Source organism: Leptosomus discolor, chromosome 24 (genome assembly GCF_034619465.1).
Source record: "Leptosomus discolor isolate bLepDis1 chromosome 24, bLepDis1.hap2, whole genome shotgun sequence".
In the NCBI taxonomy this organism is placed as follows: Eukaryota; Metazoa; Chordata; class Aves; order Leptosomiformes; family Leptosomidae; genus Leptosomus; species Leptosomus discolor.
This window is the reverse complement of record NC_141414.1, coordinates 8,389,057-8,409,712: the sequence shown is the minus strand read 5'-3', so window position 1 is coordinate 8,409,712 and position 20,656 is coordinate 8,389,057. Positions and strand designations below refer to the sequence as shown.

The following is a 20,656-nucleotide window of genomic DNA, read 5'->3' as shown; positions in this document are numbered from 1 at the left end:
GAGGCAGCCAGGGTAGAGAAGGGGAAACTGAGGCACGGGCAGAGGCTGGGCAGTGCTCGAGTGGCTGACCGGCTCCTGCCACCCCGGCGCTGGCTCCCCTTGGAGGCGGCCGCAGCAGCGGCTGAGGCGCAGCCGGCAGCCCCGCGGCCGCGGCGGTGGCGTGTTCGTAGCGCGGCAGGGCTGTGAGCGGATGCGGCCGCCGCCGCAGCGAGGCGCGGGGGAAGCAGCTCCCACCCGGCCGCCCAATCGGCAGCAGCACCGGCCCGCGCTGGAAACGGGTTCCCCTTTCCAGAATTCACGGGATCGTGCCGTAGCTGCCGGCTCCCGCGTGCCACCGGCTGTCCTGCCCCCACGGCGGGGGCTGTCCGCGGCCCTGGGGAGCATCCCCAACCGGCCCTGGGTCTGTCCCCGGTCGGTTCCTGCGAGGGTCCCGGGGTGCGAGTGCTCCGCCGGCCCCTGGGCAGCAGAAACGGGGTGATCACTCGGCTGAATCAACGCCCGTATGTGGCACTACCGTGGCAGCATCGCGGCGAGCTCCCTCCCGGCCTTCGGCGCAGCCGAGGTCACGCCGAAGTTGTTGCCAGCAGAGCCCTGTGTGTCTGGGGGCCGCTGCCGGCTGCACTGGGGCTTGGTGCTGTGGGGGGAACTCCGGGCTGGGGTGGTGGGGGTGTCGCAGGGCCTGGCCGTACTGTGCTGGTTTCTCCGGCACTTGCCGGCGCGGTGAAGCAGAGTGGAGACACTCACAGCCCCCAGGGAAGGGGAGAAACACGGGGGCTCGCGGGGGCGGACGGCAGAGCCTGTTTGCCGAGGTTTCGAGGAGCGAGGCTGTGCCTGCCCGTCCTGCGGGGGGCTGCCCCGGAGCCCTGGGGTCACACGGGTCCCACCGCCCTTTGGTACCCCGCTGGGTGAGGGACCCCTCTGCCACACGCTCTGGACCGCGGTGCCGCGGATGGCCCAGCGCTGGCCTGGCAGCCGCCTGCTCCTGCCGTCACTGTGATCCCCGCGCTCCCCTCGCCCACATGCAGCATGTCCTTGGTGTCCCCGGGTGGGGACGTGCCCCGTCCCCCGTGGGGGACGTGTGGGGCGGCTCTCCCAGCGCCCTCCCTGTTATCTGCGGCCGCTGGGATCCCGGTATCCGCTGCCTGCAGGGCCAGGCTGGGCTATCGGGTCCGGCAGGCCCCTTCCCCCTCCAGCAGCAGGGCCTGGCCTCCCTATCTCATTAGCTCGAGATTAATGAGGCTCCTGCGCTGTCTTTAACTCCTTCCTGCTCGCCTGCTCCTGCCCGCAGCTCCGCTGACCCTCTGCTCCGCTTCTCCCGGCAGGTTTGCGCCGACGCCTGCCAGAAGCCGAACCGGCCGAGGACTAGGGACGCCTGGCCCCGAGCAGGGGGACACCGCCTTGACCCCGAAGCTGCTGCTGCCCCCCGGAACGTGCCCGATCAGCGAGGGAGCGAGCGATGCACCGGGCTGCAGCTGCTGCCTGTTGAGCCTGCGGAGATTTTGGCACCTGCCTGGGACACGCTCGATACTGGGCAGCCCCCTGATCCTGACAACGCGCAGCCCCGTGCCCGCAGCTCCCGCCAGGGCCCTCGAGCAAAGGGGTCGTCGGGGCAAGGCTGAGGGGGGTCGGGGGGCACGTCCTTCTGCCCTGACCCGCTGGCGGCGGTGATTCCTGCCCTGACACCCCCCACGGCGCTGCGGACCCTCCACTGTCCTCGCTCCCCCCCACCCCGGGCTCTGGCAGCCCCCTCACAGGGCTGCCCCCCCCCCGGCACTGCCCAGCCTTGGCCCCCAGCCCCGCTGGAGCGCGGCAGCCTGCCGGGCGCTGCCCCCCACGCCTCCCGGGCGTTGGCCCCTGGGTGCATCGCCCCCCGCCCCCCCGGGGACCCACCGCCTGCCGGCAGAGCCATGAAGCTGCAGGCGGTGATGGAGAACCTGCAGCGGCAGCAGCGTGCACGGCTGCAGCAGGCGCTGGAAGCGCGGCAGCAGGAGCAGCAGCAGCAGCAGCGCTCCACGACCCCCCCGGCGCAGCCCCCGCCGGCCCCGGGGCAGACCCCCACCAGCACCCCGGCTCGGGGCCGCAGCCAGGATCCGGCCCCGGCGCCCTCGGAGGAAGGAGCGGAGCCCGAGAGCGCCCACATCCAGCGGGCGCAGATGGCCGCCCTGGCCGCCATGCGGGCAGCCGCCGCCGGCCTCAGCCACTCGTCCAGCCCGGGGCTGTCGGACGAGAGCCAGGCCTCCGAGGAGGATGAAGAGGAGGAGGAGGAGCGTGGTGAGGAGGAGGAGGATGGCGGGTACCAGCAGGAGATGGGCTCGGAGGAGGAGGAGGAGGACCTGTGAGTATGCGCTAGCCCGGACGAGCGGCTCTTATGGGTGCGGGGAAGGGGCAGGGGTGCGGTCTGGCCCTGGTGGGTTTTGGCACGGCCGGTTGGGGACATAGGCTTCCCTTTGGGGCCGGGGAGTGGTGGTGGAGGCTGCCAGGGGCTGCCTGTGCCGCGTTGGGCGGCCAGGTCTGTGCGGCTTGGGGCAGGGAGGCAGGTTGGTGCCGTCGGGACGTCCCGGAGCAGGAGTCGCCAAGAGCGACGGCTCAGCAGCCGTGATTCCTCGTGCCAGGCTGGCGTGGGGCGACATTTCATCTCTGCCTGCGGAACCACGTGGGGCTGTGACAGAGGATCCTGGTCTGGCTTTAAATTATGCAGGGCCCTCGCCGCTGCCTCCTTCCAGCCCGTGTCCTCTCCGGGGCAGGGAACAGGCTGGGAGCCATCTGCCGGAGCCCCGCTTGCCACCGGAGCTGCTGTCTTGGGATGCTGGTGGCCGGCGGTGCCCCACGGGGCTGCCACCCACCAACGGGGGTGTGCCGGGGCTCCGCTGGGTTCCCCGTGTGCGGGGCGGGTGGTCCCAGCCCCACGGCTGTGAGGTTCCCCAGGGGGCAGGCGAGAGGGATTGGCCTTGGGGACCCAGCCCCCGGCCTAGTGACCAAATCTGTCCTCTCCCCCGGCCCTAGGAAGGGCAAGTGGGATGAAGACGACTTTGAAGAGGACCTGGGAGAGGAGGAGGAAGAGGAAGAAGAGGAGGAGGAGGAAGAGGAAGACTACGAGGAGGAGGAAGAAGACATGGGAGAGGAAGGGCTGAGCTCGGCAGAGGCGGTGCGGGCGGGCGCAGGATCCCTGCTGCTCCGCAAGCCCCCGGCGCCCCAGCACTACCGGGGCGAGCCGCAGCGGCTGCCGGGCGGGCAGGAGCGGCTCCCCTCCGGACTGGGCCACGCGCAGCCCCCGCCGCCGGCGCCCGACCACGGCGACTGGACCTACGAGGAGCAGTTCAAGCAAGTAGGTGCCCGCCGAGACGCGCGTGTCCCCCCCGTGCCTGTCCCTCCCCTGCTCCTCGGCTCTGCCACGCGTCCCTGCGTCCTCGAGAGCCGCGGTGGGACGCCTCTGGCAGTGCCGCCTCCGGCCATGTTCTCGGATCGAGCTGCTGTCGCTGCCGCTAAGAAAGCGTGGGATTTCTCCGGGGTTTTGGTGCTTGGGCTCAGCCTTGCCCCCTCCCCTGTTGCTTTGGTCGGTGGCTCTGGTGGGATCCTGTGTCTTGGTTGGCACTGTGGCCGGTCCCCCGCGCAGGCAGGCAGTGTGATGGGGCTCGCCGCAAGGACCTGGGAGGATGCGTGCTGCAAATGTTGGAAAAAACCCACCCAGGCTTGTAAATCTGAAGGGGCTCTTCAGTTTCCTCTTCTCCACCCTCCCTAAGCTGTTTTTGGTGGGGACCTGGCTTGCACCCGTCACCGCAGAGCTGATGCCCCGCGGGATGGGTCCAACCCTGTGGATGTTTGGAGGCAGAGCTGCCCCCCTGCCACCACCCAAATGCCATTGAAGAGTGAAACTGGGGTGAAAGCACCCCGGCTGCCCCCTCCGCTGCCTTCCCCGGGCCAGCTGAGCTGGGCTGGCAGGAGGCAGGCGCGCTCCCGGCGCCGGAGCTCGCTGCGCCCCGCTTTCGGCTAATAGAAGGAAATGTGCTGCAAGCTGGGGCTCCCCGGGGGCTGCCCGGTGCCTTTGATGTGTGTGTTTAAATACATCTGAGTTTAGGGCTGGGGGAAGGGACGGGAGCCAACAGCAGCAGATGGGACCCAGATGGAGCGGCCAGGGCACGGTGGCCTTTTGGGAGGGATGCGACGGCCCCGAAGGGGAAGGGGCAGGGGCCGTCGCATCCCTCCCAAAAGGGGGAAAGGGCTGCCGGGATTTTCCGGCACATCTGGATGCGGGCCGCCTCGCGACAGGGCTGGCAGAGGAAGCACAAGCGAGCACGGAGCGTGCAGCCACCCTCACCGGCGCGCTCCTGCCCGGCTGCGGGGAAGGAGGGATGCTTCTCCCCGACGCGTCCCTTGTGCCGCTGCACCCACGCCGCCTCCTCGTCTTGTGGTTTCTCTCTTTTGTGCTTCCTGCCATCGGGGAGCGACGGGCTGGGGACCTGATCTCGTATCTGTGAAAAGGCTTTTCAAGGACCGCAGCCGTGATCTTCCTGTTTGTCACCATGTCGGTGCTGCACCGGGCCCGCGCGCCAGCTCCAGGGGCCCGGCAATTGTTCCCAGCCCTCGGGATCCAATGGGAAAACCTGGGGCTGGGTGGTCGGCCCACGCTGTGCCGGCGCAGCGGTCCGTAGCTGTGCCATGGGCCATGCCGTAGGCTCTGCCGAGTCCCCTGCCGCAGCCACAGCACTTGGGGACACCAGCCCCAGTCCCAGCCCATGCTCTGCCCCCCAAGAGGTACTGGCAAAAGGGGCTGAGTCCCCGCTCTCCCTCCCTTTCGCTTCCCGGCATGGCGGTTAATCGTGGAAACAGCCGGAGGGGGGAGGAAAGCGGCTGCCACCGCTGCACCGTGGGTGGAGGAGAGGAGACGAAGCGCCCGGCCGGGAGAGGCTTTCCCCGGCACGTCAGCCCGCCAGCGCGCCGGCGCTTGGATCGCGGCCGCTGGACCCGGGCCAGGGGGTTGCTCGGTGCGGCGCGGCGCTGGCTGGGAGCTCCTCCTGGCCACGCTCCAGCGCGTGCCGCCGAGCGCTCCGGCTCCAGCCGCAGCCCAGCTGGCGCAGCCAGGCCGGCATGGCCTGGGAAGGAGCAGCAGGAATGTAAACAGCCACTGTGGCATGGGGCGGCCGCCGCGGCCCCGGCGCTGCTGGCGGGGGATGCTTTACCCCTTCCCCGGCCCTGCTGCCGCCCCTTCGCCGGGCCAGAGGGGTGTTGGGGGAACCCGGGCGGCACCGTGCGGGAGAGACGGTGGGGATCGGTGCTGTGAGCGCGGCCGTGCCGGCGCTGTGCCTTCCCGCCACGGCGGGGGAACGCTGCTTGAGGAAAGGGCTATTTTGGGGTTCCTCTTTTTTTTGCAAAGGAACTGCTTGGCGCTGGGAGCACCGCTGCTCCCCCGCGAGCTTGTGGGTCAGTTGAGCTGTGGATCGCGGCACCTCCCAGGGCCAAGCTGTGGCTGTGTGTGCTCGGTCTGGGGGAGGCAGGTGACCGATCTCTCTCCCAGCCCCTGCAGGCAGCACAGGGCTGGTGGTCCGGCCCCGACCCCTGCAGCCTCTGGGGCTCTCCGGGTCTCCCTGCGGCTGTGGTTCGGGTGCAGCTCCGGGTGTGCTGGCGCTGGTGAACGGCCCAGCCTGGCGTCGGGCTCCTGGTGTCCCTGGCCCAGCTCTCTCTGAGCTCAAGGACACGGTCCTCACCGGGCAGTGCCGCCGTCCGAGTCCCCGTGCCCGTCTCCGCACTGAAACCCCCGTGCCCCATGCCTGCCGTGGGGCTGTCCCCACCCTCCGCTGCAGGGTTTTATTGACCCGTCCGGGGCAGATTCCTGCAAACCTGGGTTGAACCACGAGGGGCCAGGGAGAGGAGGAGGAGGGGGCCCAGTTCAAGGGGGAGGAAGGGGAGGGCGCGAGGAAGAGTTATGGAGGTTAGGGAGGTTAGGGAGCCGGCGCGTGGCACCTCCCCGTCCCTGGGGACGGCTACCGCACAGGCAGAGGTCAGCTCGGCGGCTGACCCGGGGCGCTGCCCGCGCGGGCAGCAGAACAAAGGAGCCCCCGCTACGATGGGGGGCTCGAGGGGCAGCGGCTGCCAAGGGTGCGGTGGCTCCTCGGGGGGGAAAGGGGCGTTTTTGGGGCGGGAAGAGGCTCCCCATGGGGAATGGCTGCCACGTCCTCCTCCGCTAGCCAAAGGCTCGCTTTCGTTTTGATCTTGTGCTTGTTGTAGCCCCACGGGTGGGTGGGGGGGTCCGGCAGGATGTCGGCACATCGCCCCACACTGCCACTGTGCCGGGCTGCATGGCTGGGACGGGGCCGTGTTCGCTCCTGTTTGGGTTTGGGATCGTCTCTAACTTCACCCCAAAAGGCTCGACAGGTCCTGGGGGGCCAGGGCGATGCCGGCGTATCCGGGCTGCCAAGTGGAGCTGGGCTTGGACGCAGGGGACTGGTTGCCCGTGGGCTGAGCCCCGGCACCCGCCCCCCAGGGCACCGCAGCGGGGTGCTGGGGCTTGCTGGCGCTCGCACTGCGGGCGTTTGCTGTTGCGCTGCTGCTCCGGGGGTAGCCGGGCTTTGACGAGCCGCCACAGCACGCGTGGCTCAGCCAACCCCTGCCAAAAATCCGGCGCTGCTGCGCGCCACCACGAACTGCTGCGTAATGCCTGGCCGGTGAGCTCCTGCCGTCGGCGTGGGGCTGCCGGGGGAAAACCTGCTTTGATGTTCGTGCCCCAGCCCCGGGGGGGGGGGGCTCTGCTGCTGCCCCGCAGGGTACCCCCCTCCTGACCTTTCTGTTTCGTTACAGCTATTACTGTGCCCTACTAAAACCGGGAGCGTGAGCCCAGGGCGCGCTGGCAGCCCACGGGGCTGGAGTTTCCTGCCCCTGCCCCACTGGAGTTTCCTGGGCTGCCTGTGCTCCCCCCGGCACGTGCACCCTGTCACCCCGTCCCACGGGAGGGCAGCTGGGGGGGGTCTGCTCCCGGTGTTCCCCTGGGCTCCCTTTGGGGTGCCCCATTTAGGACACCGAGGACTGATGTTTAACCCCCCCCCCGTCTCTGCTCCCGTTCGCAGGGAGCATCAGAGGCTTTAAGAAGCCGACACGGTGCCCGTGGTGGGGTGTCGGTGCTTTTGGGGGGAGGGTGGGAGGTTTTTTAAGCTGCCCCAAATGGGGATGTCTGAACCACGCCGGTGGCACGCAGGGGGCGAAAACCTCAGCCCTTATCTTGTGCCGAGCAGCGCTCCCCCGAGATACGGCGTTTCAAAGTGCAACGGTTGGGGGAAAAAAAAATAAACCGAAAGCAACTCTGCAACCTCGGCGGGCAGCGCGCTGGGTGCGGTGGGGGGCGAAACTGGGCCCCCCGCCCCGCCTGCTCCCAGGCCTGGGGACCAGCCAGGGCCACGGCGGCTCCCGGGAAGCTGAAGCCAGGATTTTCCTGGGGGAACCACTGGAGGGGCCGAGGAAAAGCCTGTTTCTCCTCTGAAGCCCCGGAGCTTGGAGCCTCGTGCAGAAACCCCAGGCTACGGTTGGGGTGTGGGGGCTCCCCTCTGCCCCCGCGGGCAGCAGAGCCCCGGCGCGAGGCCCTGAGCCCCTTTCTCCCGTGGATTATTTTCCTTTAAAAAAGCCTAAAGCTGGCTGGGGGAGCGGGGCCGGGAGCGGGGGCCCTGCGGCCTCTTAACAAGGGCAGGAGGGTCCATTTACTTTCTTTAAAATATTGATTAGAGCTTTATTGCATTAGCCAGCCGAGCGGATGAGCCGCCCCTGGGGAGGGCGAGGGGGCCCCTGCGCTGGGAAAGGGGCACCCGAGCGTCGTCACCCGGCCGGGGGCCACCGTCCCCCCACCCCGAAGGCGGTTTAGCTCTGGCCGGTGCCGTGGCATGGCAGGGGCACAGATAAAGGGCAGCGCCCTGGGGCCCGCGGCCGGGCGCTTCTGTGCCGGGTGGAGGTGATTGCGGCGCCTGGCCGGGCCGGCGGCAGATAACGGGGGCGAGGAGGGGACGGGGCGTGGGGGGCAGCAGTTCAGTTGCACGTGGACCCCTCCTGGGAGAAGGGCAGCGTCCGCCCCCGTGACCCCGGCGCAGCCATCGCCCGTCTTGCCCCGCGCCACCGTCCAGCTTGCTGAAGGGTGCTCCCCAGGGATCCAGCCCGGTAATCGGCTCACAGCGCTCAGGGAGCATTCCCGGAGCCGTAATCCCCCCAGATCCCTGGCCAGGGGTCAGGGACTTCTCGGCGAGAGCGGCTTAGCCGCCGAGTGCCTCCCCCAGCCTGACGCCTGGGTGCCCGTGCAGCCCACGGGTGCCAGTCCCGGTGTCCAGGTACCGCGTGAAGCCATTTTCCCCCAACGAGACCCGGGATAATTAATGAGGTGGGGGACGGGGGACACGTCCCTCCTGCCCTGGGTGCCCAGCCAGCACCTTCACCCTGATGATTTCGTTTGCCCCGGGGTGGACTGTCCCCCCAGCGCCCCTTGGCTCGGGAGCTGCGCTGGCTTCCCCCCAGCCTGGGCATCGCCTGCTCGTGTCCCCCTGAGAGCCCCGGCCCCCCGGGCTGATTTAAGGGCTGCAGAGGAGGCGGCTGCCTCCCAGCTCCGGCACAGCTGAACTAACAGGAATGAGGGTTTATTTAAAAGAAGGAAAAAAAAAAAAGAGCAGAGACGAGAGCAGGTCCTTTGTCAGCAAAGCAAACAGCCGCCCGGCAGCGGAGCGGTTGGGCAAGGGCGCAGCGTTGCTCCATCGCCCTATTTCTGGCCCAAACCGCAGAAGAAATGGCAGCCGGTCCTGGGGCCCAGCCGGACGTGCCGCAATCGGGGGCCAGGGTGAGGGGCAGGCGGCAGTTCGGGGACGTGGGGAGACCCCTGCTCTCCCCATACTGCCGCTCTGAGCCCCGTGGGGCAGCGGGATCGGGGGGCTCAGGCCACAGCTCCCAGCTCGGCTCCTGACCCGCTCCCTGACCCTTCCAATCGGTCACTTAATCGGCCTGTGCCTGGGTCCCCGCTCTGGACAGAGCTCGTGGTAATCCGCCCTGCGTGGGGCTGCTCAGCAGCTGGGGCTCTTCTCCCTGGGAGGGGTCCCTTGTCCCCGTGTGTACTGTGGGGAGGGGGCGGCCCTGTCACTGCTGTGGTGACCGTCCTTTGGGGAAAGGGCTTCCCTGTCCCCCCACAGCAGCCGGCTCAGGGGTCTCGCCCCGGGGCAGATGGCAGCCGGGAGCGCCCATGCGGGCCCTGGCCCTGAATCCCTTCAGCGAAGGGCTTAGCCTCCTGCCTCAGTTTCCCCACCTGCCTGCACGCTCCTCTGCCCACGGCCACCGTGGAGCCCCCCGCTCAGGCAGCACTGCCTGCTTTCGGAGACTCAGACTCCTCCGATGGCCACCCACCCCGGTGCCACGGTGGGACGGGGTCGGGCAGCAGCTTTGCCAGAGCCGGCATCGCTCCGGCGCTGCGTCAGTGCGGTGGCAGCGCCTCCCGCCGCCCCGCTCCCCTCCGCGGGTCGTGAGGAAGCAGCGAGGTTTTGGCGCTGCCGGAGCAGCTCTGCGGTGATGGTTCCCAGGGCTGACGGCCCGCGGCTGGCTGCGTGTCAAAACCATCTGCGGCTGCTGGACCTCTTCCAGCTCCCACGGGCAGGGCCAGGGCGTGTGGGGCTGGCGGGACCCCCCCGGGACCCCCACCGCAGCAGGGAGCGGCTGTCCCGCGGACGGACAGAGGTGCGGGACCTCGCATTTCAGGAACAGATTTGCAATTAGACAAATCCCCGGCCGGGCGGTGGAAGCCCCGGGTGACTCATCTGCTCGGGCTTACAGCGATCCCCTTTCTAAGACGATCATTTACATATGGTGGAATTTAAACCCCAGCTTGCCTGCGAGGGCCAGCGCGGCCGCTGCTCCTGCCTGCGCAGCTGCCCCCCGTACCCCGGTCAGGTCCTCGCCCGGGCGTCTCGACCTGCCGCTTCACCCCGGGGAGGTCTGGGGGCACGCGGTGAGGGACAACCCAAGACGAGGGGCTGGCCCGCTGCCCCGGGGGTTTGCACTGCTTTCCCATCAGGAAAAGCTTTGCTGCTCCTGCCACGGTACCCCCAGGTCCATGCCACGTGGCTGCGGCTCGGCCGCCCACCCAGGGCCTGCCCAGCTAGTGGTGGGGAGCTGCGCCAGCAGCGTGCGAGCTGGACCCTGGGTGTTGCTCCCTGGGACGAGCTTTCTCAACACTGCCTGACTCCACTGAATTAATATTTGCACAAGGTCCGGTGCGATAGCGAGCATGTGTCAAGGGCATGCACCGGCACGCACGCCCGGAGAGCCGCCGCTGCCAGGCTGACTCCCAGCCACCTGCCCCAGCCGGCGGCTCTCGGCTTGGTGGGGGGCAGCAGCCCCCAGGATCCCAGCTTCCCCGTCCCACCGCCGCTCAGCGGTGACCTCTCGGCAGTCCTTGCCGCGCATCGGCGTTCAGACGTCGAACTGGTTTTTATTTTAGCCAGAGTCTGGCATGCTGCCGCCCGGCAGGTCCCTCTGAAACCGTCGTTTGAAGTGCAAGGGCAGCAGGATTCGCTTCCTCCTCTGCGGGAAGGGGAAAAAACAGCAACAGCGCAGCCATCCTGGGAGCCGGCGTCAGTCTGGGCCCAGCGGCGCGCTGCACCGGGACGGCTTCGGTGCGTGGACGTGGATCCGTGCGGAGCGTCCTGGCGGCCGCCGGCTGGCCGGGCAGGGTCGTCCCTGCGGTGTGGCAGGGAGGGCGGCCGACGGCGCGCGGACAATGGGGGGTCAGGGAGGTTAAACGGCGACTAATTCGCCCATTCAGCGTCCCCCTCCGTGGCGCGGTGACACCCGCCGTGTCGGCGCTGTCACCGGCCCGCATCCCCCTGGGTCGCCCGTACAGCTGCTCCCGCCAGCCTGGCCGGGTGGTCTCGGGACCCCCAGCCCTTTGGGGCGATGGCTGGGGGTCGGGAGCGGGCCTATCCCTGTGCCTCCGGAGTGCCGATGGGTCTGCCGCCTGCCGGGTCCCTCAGCCCCCGGCCTGAGGAGGGGGCACTGCTGGGGACAGGCACCTGCGGTGGGGCTGCGTCCCGGCCCGGGTGGTGCCGATCTGCGGAGGGGACAATGCTGGGAACCAGTGGGAACAATGGTGCCGACGGGAAGCATGGCGGCGAGAGCCCAGCGCTCCCCGGCCCCCTCCCCAGCTGCCCCCACGGAAGCGGCCCCCCGCCCCGGGCGGCCCTGGCCGTGCTCAGGCGGCAGGAATCCCGCCAGGCCGGTCAGTGGACTCGGCTGCCGGCGGCGGGAGCCGGCCCCATCCCGCACGGGCGAGGCTCCTGGCAGCACCGTCCCGCTCCCGGCCGGCCTTGGAGCTGGCGAGCCAGGTGGTGGGGGGCTGCCCCTGGGGAGTTTGGGGAGGGGGGCGCGTGTCCCTGCCCCCCCGCCGTCATCCCATTCGTAAGGCAGGGGCTGTGCTTTGGGGGGGCTCGCAGGGGATTAGGGCTGGGGACGGCGAGAGGTGACCCGTCCCTAAGCCGAGGGCTTTATCTGCAGTGGGATCTGTGCCGGCCCGGCTCTCCCTTCGCCCTTCGCTGGGAGGGATCGGCCCCAGCAAACCCGATACCCCCAGCCCTGACTCAGCCACCATCTTATGGGAAACCACCTCACCAGCACCACCCGGAACGCTTCATTTCGGGGCTCGCCACCAGCCCTTCGCTCTAGTTTTTACCAATTACTTTCTTTTTCTGAACAAGTGCCCTCTCTGGCCCCAGCTGCGGGTCCTGGCGTGCAATCCGTGCGGGACTGGTGCCCGGGCGGTGCCCCGGCATGCCAGGGGCTGGGGGGCTGCATGTGCCAGGGGCGGGAAACACCGCCTGCGTGTTTATTCTTCGTTAAATAACTCGTTAGCGTGCGTGGTCTCTCCCCGCCTCCCGGCATCGCCCCTCAGCTGTCAGAGGGACAAAGGGACGCGTCCCTGGGGGCCGCTCGGAGGAAGGAAGGAAGAAAAGAGAGAAGGAGACCCCCGCCCCCGTCACGCCGTCCGGGCTGGGGTCAATCCGAGAGAACGTTTGTCCTGCTACCTGTCGCGGGCGCCTCACTGGGGTGGGCTCTCCCCTGCAGCTGCCTTTGTTGTATTTTTTCCCTAAATACAGAAATTAAGGCTTTTTTAGCTCCTGGAAGGCAGTCAGCCCTGCTGGAGGGGCTACCACCAGCCCCCTGCCCCTGCTACAGTGGCCCTTGGGGGTCTGTGTCCCCCCTGGCTCACGGCATGCACGTCCCAAACCGGTTTCGAAGAGAAGGGAGGAAAGCCGAGAGTGTCGAGACTTCCTGGCGGTGGAAGAGAAACTTGAAAATTAATCCCCAAGGCTTGAAAACCCGGAACGAAGCTGTGGAGGGGGGGTTGTTTTTAACTCGGACGCGGGATGCTGGGACACGGGCTCCTCTGCAGCCCCGGCCCCGCACACCCCTGCTCTCTGGTTGGGGGGTCCCCGCAACCCTGGGCAGGGCGGGCAGGGGGGCTCCTGCCGATGGGGAGACTTGCCTGGCTTTGGCGTAAACCCCGGCACTGCCAGGGCCACGCTCCCGGAGCAGCTCTTCCCCTCCCTGCTTTAACTGCCCCCCTCGCCCGCAGCTCCGGGGCCGTTAGCAGGGGAGCGGGGGGGGGGCTGGGGGGCTGCTGGGGTTATCTCGGTCCCTCCCGGCAGACCCCCGGCACGCACCGCTCCCGTGCCGAGGGCTCCCTCCTGCATTCCTGGCATTGCCGAGGGGCCGCCTCCCCGCCAGCCCTTTGAAAGCCAACGGGTTGGGATTTTCCCGTAATCTGGTTTGAAACGTTAATCCGGTCATCCACACCAAACGCCGGGCCGGCATCCTGCCGGGGTGCTGGGGTGGTGGGGTCAGTGCCGCCCGCCTGCCGCCTTCCTAATGCCTCCTCCACTTAATTATATATCTGCTGGCAACGGCCATCTGGCACCTCGTCCTCAGCCGGCCGCAAGGACGCTGGGCTGGGGCCGATGGGGGTCGCACTGGCAACGAGGCGGGTCGGGCACCACGGTGTGGAGCCGGCCGTGCTGGTGGCACCGGGCGTCTGCCCCGAGCTGGGTGAGCGCTGCCGGGTGCGTGGGGCCGGATCCCCCAGCCCGGGGGGCTCTTGGGAAAGTGGGGGGCATCTCCTATCCCCCCCCAGCTGGGCTGGGGTCAGCTGTGCCGTGGCATCCCCTGGCACCGCGGGGACCCATCAGCAGGGCGGCACGGCCTCCCCACGGTAAGAGGATATTCTCGGGGCAGCTGCATTACAGATTAAGTCGTTTCCACCTCCCTGCGGCCTCCCTAATTACGAAATGTAAATCTATTGACTCAGCGGCGGCAGGGCGGCCTCTCCCCGCTGCCCGGCGGCCGGCGTTACCTTTGCACCGAGCCCCGACGCCTCCGCCCGCGCTTCCCCAGCGAGGAGCTGTGCTTCGCGCCCAGCAGAAGCCGTGCTCCAGCGCGGCGGGCAGGACACCGACACCGGCCGGGGATCACCACCTGCTGATTTCGGTCTGGTGATGCCAGCGGCAACCGGTCTGTGCCGAGCCCGGCTGCATGCTCGGTTTCACAGGCTGCTGAAACGAGAACATGTTTCTGTTCCTCAATTTTTATTTTGAGACCCAATACCTAAGCTTTCCTACAAAGCCTGCGCTGCCTTTTGGTGTTCACGGGGTGCGCGGCTGCTCTGCCGCGTCCTCGCCAGCGCGGGAGCGCCGCGGGCTGCCAGCGAGGTGTCCCGGCAAGCCCGCACTGCTGTCAATGCAAGGAAATCCTGCGAGGGGCTGCTGGAAGTCGCTCGTCTCTGCCCGCTTCCACGTCTCTGCCTGTGCCTGGGCGGCGAGGGGGGACCGGGGGCAGCTCGGCGGATGCCGCTCAGTCACGCGGCACCCACCGCGGTGCCAGCAGGGCACGTCCCGGCCACGGCGGGGCACATCCTTGCCTCGCGGCGCTGCTGGCCGAGCTCCCGGGGTAGCTGCCTTTGCGACGAGCCGTTCTGCGGGCGGCCGCAGAGCCAGGCGAGGGTCCGGGGGGCTCCCAGGGGTGCAGGCAGGGAAGCACCCGGCACAGGGGAGCCCTGGCCTGGCCGAGCCCCTCTCCCTGCTCCGGGGCAGCGGAGCAGCAGCCGAGCACGGCGGAGCTGTCGAAACCTCGCCAGTAACCACGAGCGGCAGGTTGCGAAACGTCCTTTGCCCGGCAGCGACGGCTGGGTGTGCCGGCAGGGCGTCGAGGGCGCCGGGCCGGAACGGGGCTCCCTCTGCTCGCCGGCCCCGGTGACCCGCCGTGGCTTCGTCCCAGCTGGGCGGGAGGGAGAGTGGCCACGGACGGTGGAGTTTGGCGTGGGACCACCGGGGCCGGCGGGCGGCGGGGGGCGCGTGGAAGGACGGCACACGGGGCAGCCGCCCGCCTGCTGCCGCTAATCCCCGCGGCCCGGCCGGCGCACGCTTTCCTCAGCTGACGGTTAATTTTCTTTCATCCTCTTAAACGCGTCCGTTCCCCTCGGGACTGAGCCCGGGGGGGCCCATGGCGGGGGGGGGGTGTCGTGGCAGTAAATGAACCGGCGCGTTTGTCCCTTCCGAAACGGAGCCGCAGCTCCCGCCTGCAGCCGGGGGAGAGCAGCTTTATTTAAGAGCTGGCTTTATAAAAGTTGAATGAACTGATGTTTTCATAAACGGCTAATCGATTTTTAGAGCTCTGCAGGTTAATAGGTTGCTGGTGACCCCCTCGCACCGCGCCGGGACGGCTCCGCGTTCGGCGCTGGCTGGTCATGCCCGTGCCCCACTGCGATTCTAGACCCCGGCCCCAGGGACGGCGCGGGGGCCGAGGCTGACGCCGCTGCCAGCTCTCCCCGTGGACAGGCGAAGCCCTGCCAGTGCCGGGGGCACGGCGACATGCTGCCAGCACTGCTGTTTTTTCCTGTTTCCCTTTCTCCTGAGCAGGAGGCCGATGGTCTTCCAGCCCCATCCCCTCCACACCCCGCAGGATCGTGCCGCCATGGCAGGCGCCGGGGAAGCCCTTTCTCCGCGTGCGGCTTTGGGAGCTGCTTGAGGAAACGGGGGAGGCTGGATTGGTGCTGGCCCAGCATCCCTCGGCCGGTCGGGAGCAGCCCGCCCAGCTCAGCCCGAAAAACCGCGGTGGTGCTCGCTGTGCCGCCTCCCACCTGCCCTGCCGGGGGGCACCGCTCCTCTGCCCCCGTGCTGTGGTCCCACCAGGCTCCCCCTGCACACCAGAGCCTTTGCCGGGGCACTGGGGTGGGAGAGGGGCTATGAGGGGTCTCGGCCGGTGGTGACGGCGGCTCCTGGCCCTTCCCTGGGGGTTTGCGGGCGAGCCTTGCGAGGTTTCCAGGGGAACTGGGGGTTTATGGCTTTCCTGCCGCGCCCAGCCCCTCTTATCGCTCGGCCCCATTGATCCCTTTGATCGGTGCCGGTGGGCGAGTTCAGCCCCGCGGGATCCGGATCCTCCCTGGGGGGCGGTGGGAGGAGGGGGCTCGCACCCCCTCACTCACAACCGGGGCGATGGCCGCCCACCCGCGGGTCCCACTGCCGCCGGGGTGCCATGCCGGGGGTGCCCGTGGGACAAGCGGGCGTCCCGGTGACCCGGTTAACACGCCGATCTGCTGCCGTGCGGTTGGCAGCCCCGCGGGGCGTGCCTGGTGAGTTGCGTGGGAATATTTATAGCCCCCTCCCGGCCGCCGCGGCTCCGCTGGCAGTTGTTCAGAGTTGTCATGGAGAAAAGCGGGAGCCGCTCGGCACCGAGGGGCTGGGGGCGGCAGGGCCGGGGTGAGGGCTGCGGCGTCCATCCCCGTGGCATCTGGGCAGCGCGTGCCCCTGCAAGCCGTGCTGTGACACCCCTTGGTGGGGGTGAGGATTATCCGCCAGCCACCACCTCCGGGCAGAAACCGCGCTGGGCTTTGGCTACCAGCGCCGGGGAGAGGCAGAGCCGGCGCGGCGTGCCTGCTTGCGTGCCGGGGCGCTCAGGCCAGCAGATCCTGCAGCCATAAATCAGGCAGGAATGTGCCGGGCTGTCGGGCGCGGGGTGGGGTCCCGACAAAAGCTGCCCCAGCAGAACCGGGTGCTCGAGGCACGGCCGTGCCGGAAGCCTTGCCCGGGTCTGCCTGCCCCGGCTCAGAAAGGCACGTCCCGGTGCGGCGCAATGCGGTTCGTCCTGCCGGGTTTGCTCCGGCAGCCGTGCCTCGGGCAGCGGGGCCACGTGGGGAGAGGTGCTCTTGCAGGAGGAGAGGCTGCCAGCCCCACGGCCGCTGCCGGATGGGCACGAAGCCTCGCCAGGGCAGCCCACGCTCAGCGCCGGCCTCAGCAGGCAGAGGCGAGCAGGCTCTGCCGGGCGGCATGGCAGCCAGTGCCGTGCCATGGCCGGGAGGACGTCCTGCGAGCGGGTCCAGCTTGGCACCCTCCTCGCCTCATCACAGCCCTCGTTTGCCAGGGCTGTACCCCCAGGGACCCCTTCGAGCACAGCGTGGCAAGCGCGAGCTTGCACCATGGCACACGAGTGTGCACCGTGGCACACAAGTTCACACCGTGGCACACAAGTTCACGCCGTGGCATGCGAGCGTGCACCGTGGCACACAATCTCACACCGTGGCACACAAGTTCACACCGTGGCACACAAGTTCACGCCGTGGCACACAAGTTCATGCTGTGGCACACAAGCTTGCCAGCTCCCAACGCCAGCTCCCGACACTGGCTCCCTCCGGCACTGCAGGTGCGGAGGATGGATCACGCCGAAGCATCGCCCCACTCTGTGCCGAGCACGCGGCGGATGCTAAAAATAACCGGGATCGGCGTTCCCGGGAGGAGCCGGGGGCCGATCGCGGCACTTGCAGGGTGGGAACCGCTCCGGCCTGCGGGCGAGGCGTGGGGCAGCGCTGCGGTTTCGGCACCGGCGTGTCGGGGCCGAGCTCTGAGCGGGGCAGGCGGGGGATGGCAGCGCCGTCCTGCTGAGCCGTGGGCACAGGTCAGCCCCGAGCTGCCGGGACCCCGGGGACCCCATGACCCCTGCAGGGACCCCCCCGGCGCCGTTTGGCGCCCTGCGAGCTGGCCAGCTCAGGCTGGTGGGCTCAAGCCCGGGGCTGCTGCTCGGGCAGGGTGGGGGCTCTGTGGGTGGCGGGGGGCACGGGCTGAGGGGTCTCCTGAGCGCTTTTCTCCTCTCGTTGCGCAGCTGTACGAGCTGGACGGGGACCCCAGGAGGAAGGAGTTCCTGGACGACCTCTTCAGCTTCATGCAGAAGCGAGGTGAGCCCCCCGCCGGTGCCCCGCCCCGCTCCCCCCCGCCCCGGGGCCAGGGGCTCATTTCCTCGCCCCTCGTTACAGCCCCGAGGTCACAGCTCCGGCCGGGCCGCTGGTTAATTTTTAACCTCTTTGCACAGCGGGGTCAAACCTGCTGGGCTGGATCCGGCGCCTGCGGCCCCCCCCTCGCCTGGCCCCGCTCCCCGCACCCAGCGCAGGCGGGACCCGCGGCCCCTTCCCCACACGTCCAGCCCCTCCTGGGTGCGTCACCCCCGGCTTTGCCTCCCCCCCGGCTGCCTGTTCCCCAGGTTATTGCAGAGGGCGAAGCCCCTCGCTCTGCCCGGGCTGGCAGGGGGTGGGCGCGGAGGGGCTGGGGAGGGAGGAAAGGTCTGAAAGCGAAGCGTTCTCCTGGTCAAGGGTCCGGTTCCTGCGTGGAAAACAGGGCTGGAAATGCTGACGCATCGCTGCCTTCAGCCTTTTGTCAGGCAGGCGTGGGGGGAAGCACGTGTGCCTGCGCGGGGGGGCCGGGGAGCCACCGGCCCGCGATGGCGGCGTCCCGCCGGGGTCCCCCCTGAGCCCCCTCACCCGCCGGTGCCGGGAGGGCAGAGACACCCTCGGGAGGGAGGAGACGCTGCAGCCCCTTCCCCATCGCCGAGGGGATGGACGCCCCCCTGCACGTGCGGCCCCCAGCTCGGCGGGACCGGCCACCGCCGTTATAAATAACTCGTGTTGCCGGGTGCCGCCAACCTCGGCCTGAGAAACCGCGCTCGGCCCCGTTTCGGGGGCTGTGGCTGAAAACTGCGAGTTTCTGTTTCCTTTGTTCGTGGGGGTGATGCTCAGTGAGGGGGGGGTCTCGAGGGGGAAAGAAGGGGACGGTGGAAGGGAAGAAGGGAAGGGAGGAGCAGGAGCCCCCGTGCTCCCTCGCAGGGGGTCTCACCGGCTTCCCCCCCGTCTTTGCCCCGGGGGTGAGAAAGCAGCAGCGCAGACCCGCTCTCTCCTCCCCCCGCTCCCCAGGGACCCCCGTCAACCGGATCCCCATCATGGCCAAGCAGGTGCTGGACCTGTACATGCTGTACACGCTGGTGACGGAGAAGGGCGGCCTGGTGGAGGTCATCAACAAGAAGCTGTGGCGGGAGATCACCAAAGGGCTGAACCTGCCCACCTCCATCACCAGCGCTGCCTTCACCCTGCGCACCCAGTGAGCGGCGGGGGCTCGGCGCGGTGGGCTGGCGGGGGGCAAATCCTCCGGTGGGGTCGGCGCTGCCTCTGCGCTGCGCAGGATGCGGGGGACGGTGGGGAGGGAGGGGGAGGCACGTGGGCAGGGGGTGCCCGGCCGCCACGTCACCATCCCCGTCCCTGTCCCTTTCCGCCGGCAGGTACATGAAGTACCTGTACCCCTACGAATGTGAGAAGCGAGGGCTGAGCAACCCCAACGAGCTGCAGGCAGCCATCGACAGCAACCGGCGGGAGGGCCGCCGGCAGGGCTTCGGCAGCTCCCTCTTCACCTACTCGCCCAGTGGCACCCATGGCCTCCTCTCCTCCCCCAAGCTGCCAGTGCCGGCGCTGGGGCTGGCCTCCGCCACCAACGGCGGCTCCATCGCTCCCGTCCAGAAGATCAAGAAAGGTAACGGCCACCGCGGGGTCCAGGCCATGGGCTGAGCCCCCTCCCGGCACCAGGGACGCAGACCCGAAAGGGGCAGAGCTGGGCGCCACGGGCAGGGGGGTCACGCTCCCGTTCCCTCCCCAGGCTCTGGGCACAGGGGTTCATTTTGGGGACCCTGACTCTGGTCACCCGGCTCTGGCCCTTGGAGGGGCAGGAGGTGCTGGGCAGCTCCCAGCACGGACAAGGGGCCCGGAGTGGTGCTGAACTGGCGTGCCGGGGCCAGGGACACCCCAGGATGGTGGCACCCATCCGTCCCTGTCCCCTGCGTCCCTGACCGCCCGCTCTGCCCCTGCAGAGGAGGACTCCCCCATCCCCATCTCCATGCCCAGCCGGCTCCCGGTCTCGCTGGCCGGCCACCCCGTGGTGGCAGCCCAGGCGGCCGCGGTGCAGGTGGCGGCGGCCGCCCAAGCCGCGGCGCTGGAGCAGCTGCGGGAGAAGCTGGAGTCGGGGGAGCCCCCAGAGAAGAAGATGGCGCTGGTGACGGACGAGCAGCAGCGGCTGATGCAGCGGGCGCTGCAGCAGAACCTCCTGGCCATGACGGCCCAGCTGCCCATGAGCATCCGCATCAACAGCCAGGGCACCCGCTCGCCAGGTCAGCGCCGGCCCCGGCCCCCCGCCCCGGCAGAGCTGCCGCAGCCCCTGGTCCCGGCGGGGTCCGTAACCGCTTCTCTTCCCCGGCAGAGAACCGCCAGGACTCCGCCGCCGGCCTGAGCAGCAACGGCACCAACAGCATCAGCATGTCGGTTGAGATCAACGGTATCGTCTACACAGGTGAGGGGCCCCCACGGCCGCCGGCGCGGGCCGGGGGCTGCTCGACCTCTGCCGTCCCCAGCAGCCCCCGCTGCCATCACCGTGCACCACCCGGCCTCGCTCCCGCTGGCGTTCGCCCCGTTTTCGGCCGCGGACGCGGTGCGTGCCGGCAGCGTTGGCTCGGCCGTGCCGCCCCTCCCGGCTCAGCCCCCCACCGCTCTCTCCCCAGGTGTGCTGTTTGCCCAGACGCCCGGCCCTTCCTCCTCCTCTTCCTCCTCCTCCTCCTCGCTCCCTTCCTCTACCTACAGCAAAGGCAACGGCGGCAGCAGCGGCAGCCGGAGCAGCGGTGGCGGCGGCGGCGGCGGCGGGGTGGGGAGCGGTGGCGGCGGCAGCGTCCCCCCCGCAGCCCCGGCCAGCCTGGCCGTGCCCCCCAGCTCTACCTCCAACAACGCTTCGCCTTAACGCCCCCGGCCCCCCGGCCCCTTCCCCCTCGCCAGCAGCGCCCGCAGCCCTTTGCCCGGCAGCTGCCTGGGCCGGGGTCTGGCCGGGGTCTGGCCGGGGTCTGGCCGGGGTCCGCCCTTGTTCTCGTGTTGTTGGGTTTTCCTTTGCGAGGAGAAAAGCTTTAGCCCGGGGGTTTTGCCGGAGCCGCCGGCTGTCCTGCTGCGCCGCGCCGGTCCGGGACCGTTTACCTCACTCACATCACACTTTGCACTGTACATTTATTATTATTATTATTATTTTTTAACTCGTGTTACCTCCAGACAGACGCACGGACGCCTGCCGACGCGAGCTTTAGTGAAACCCCCCCGGCACTCTCTAAAGGAAAAAAAGATAAAAAAAAAAAAGAAATAATTGGAAATCGGGAGAGATTTTATTCATTTAGATCCTCTTCCCTCCCCCTTTATTTTGAGAACTACACTCGCTGTATGGGATTCTAAGAGGTTGTTGTTTGATTGTTTTGTTGTAAATAGCTTCTATTTTATTCTCTAAAAAGAAAAGAAGAGAAAAGAATCGAACTTTAACATGCA

The 20,656-nt window shown here is 68.8% G+C and overlaps 1 protein-coding gene across 1 annotated transcript; it reads left to right on the top strand.

The window, feature by feature from the left end:
- Positions 1-1,907: 1,907 nt before the first annotated feature.
- ARID3A (AT-rich interaction domain 3A) lies at positions 1,908-20,090 on the top strand. The gene is made up of 8 exons (XM_086477478.1): positions 1,908-2,335; positions 3,004-3,325; positions 17,149-17,221; positions 18,230-18,413; positions 18,592-18,839; positions 19,174-19,470; positions 19,560-19,649; positions 19,858-20,090. The coding sequence occupies exons 1-8, from the start codon at positions 1,908-1,910 to the stop codon at positions 20,088-20,090; spliced, it is 1,875 nt and encodes a 624-aa protein (XP_086333604.1).
- The last annotated feature ends 566 nt before the right edge of the window (positions 20,091-20,656 follow it).

Bases quoted from the DNA above. Each gene is read 5' to 3' on its own strand.
- ARID3A (XM_086477478.1), top strand. From the start codon at position 1,908: ATGAAGCTGCAGGCGGTGATGGAGAACCTGCAGCGGCAGCAGCGTGCA. The intron at 2,336-3,003 runs GTGAGTATGCGC...CCCCGGCCCTAG, and splicing joins GAGGAGGAGGAGGAGGACCT to GAAGGGCAAGTGGGATGAAG. The intron at 17,222-18,229 runs GTGAGCCCCCCG...CCCGCTCCCCAG, and splicing joins CAGCTTCATGCAGAAGCGAG to GGACCCCCGTCAACCGGATC.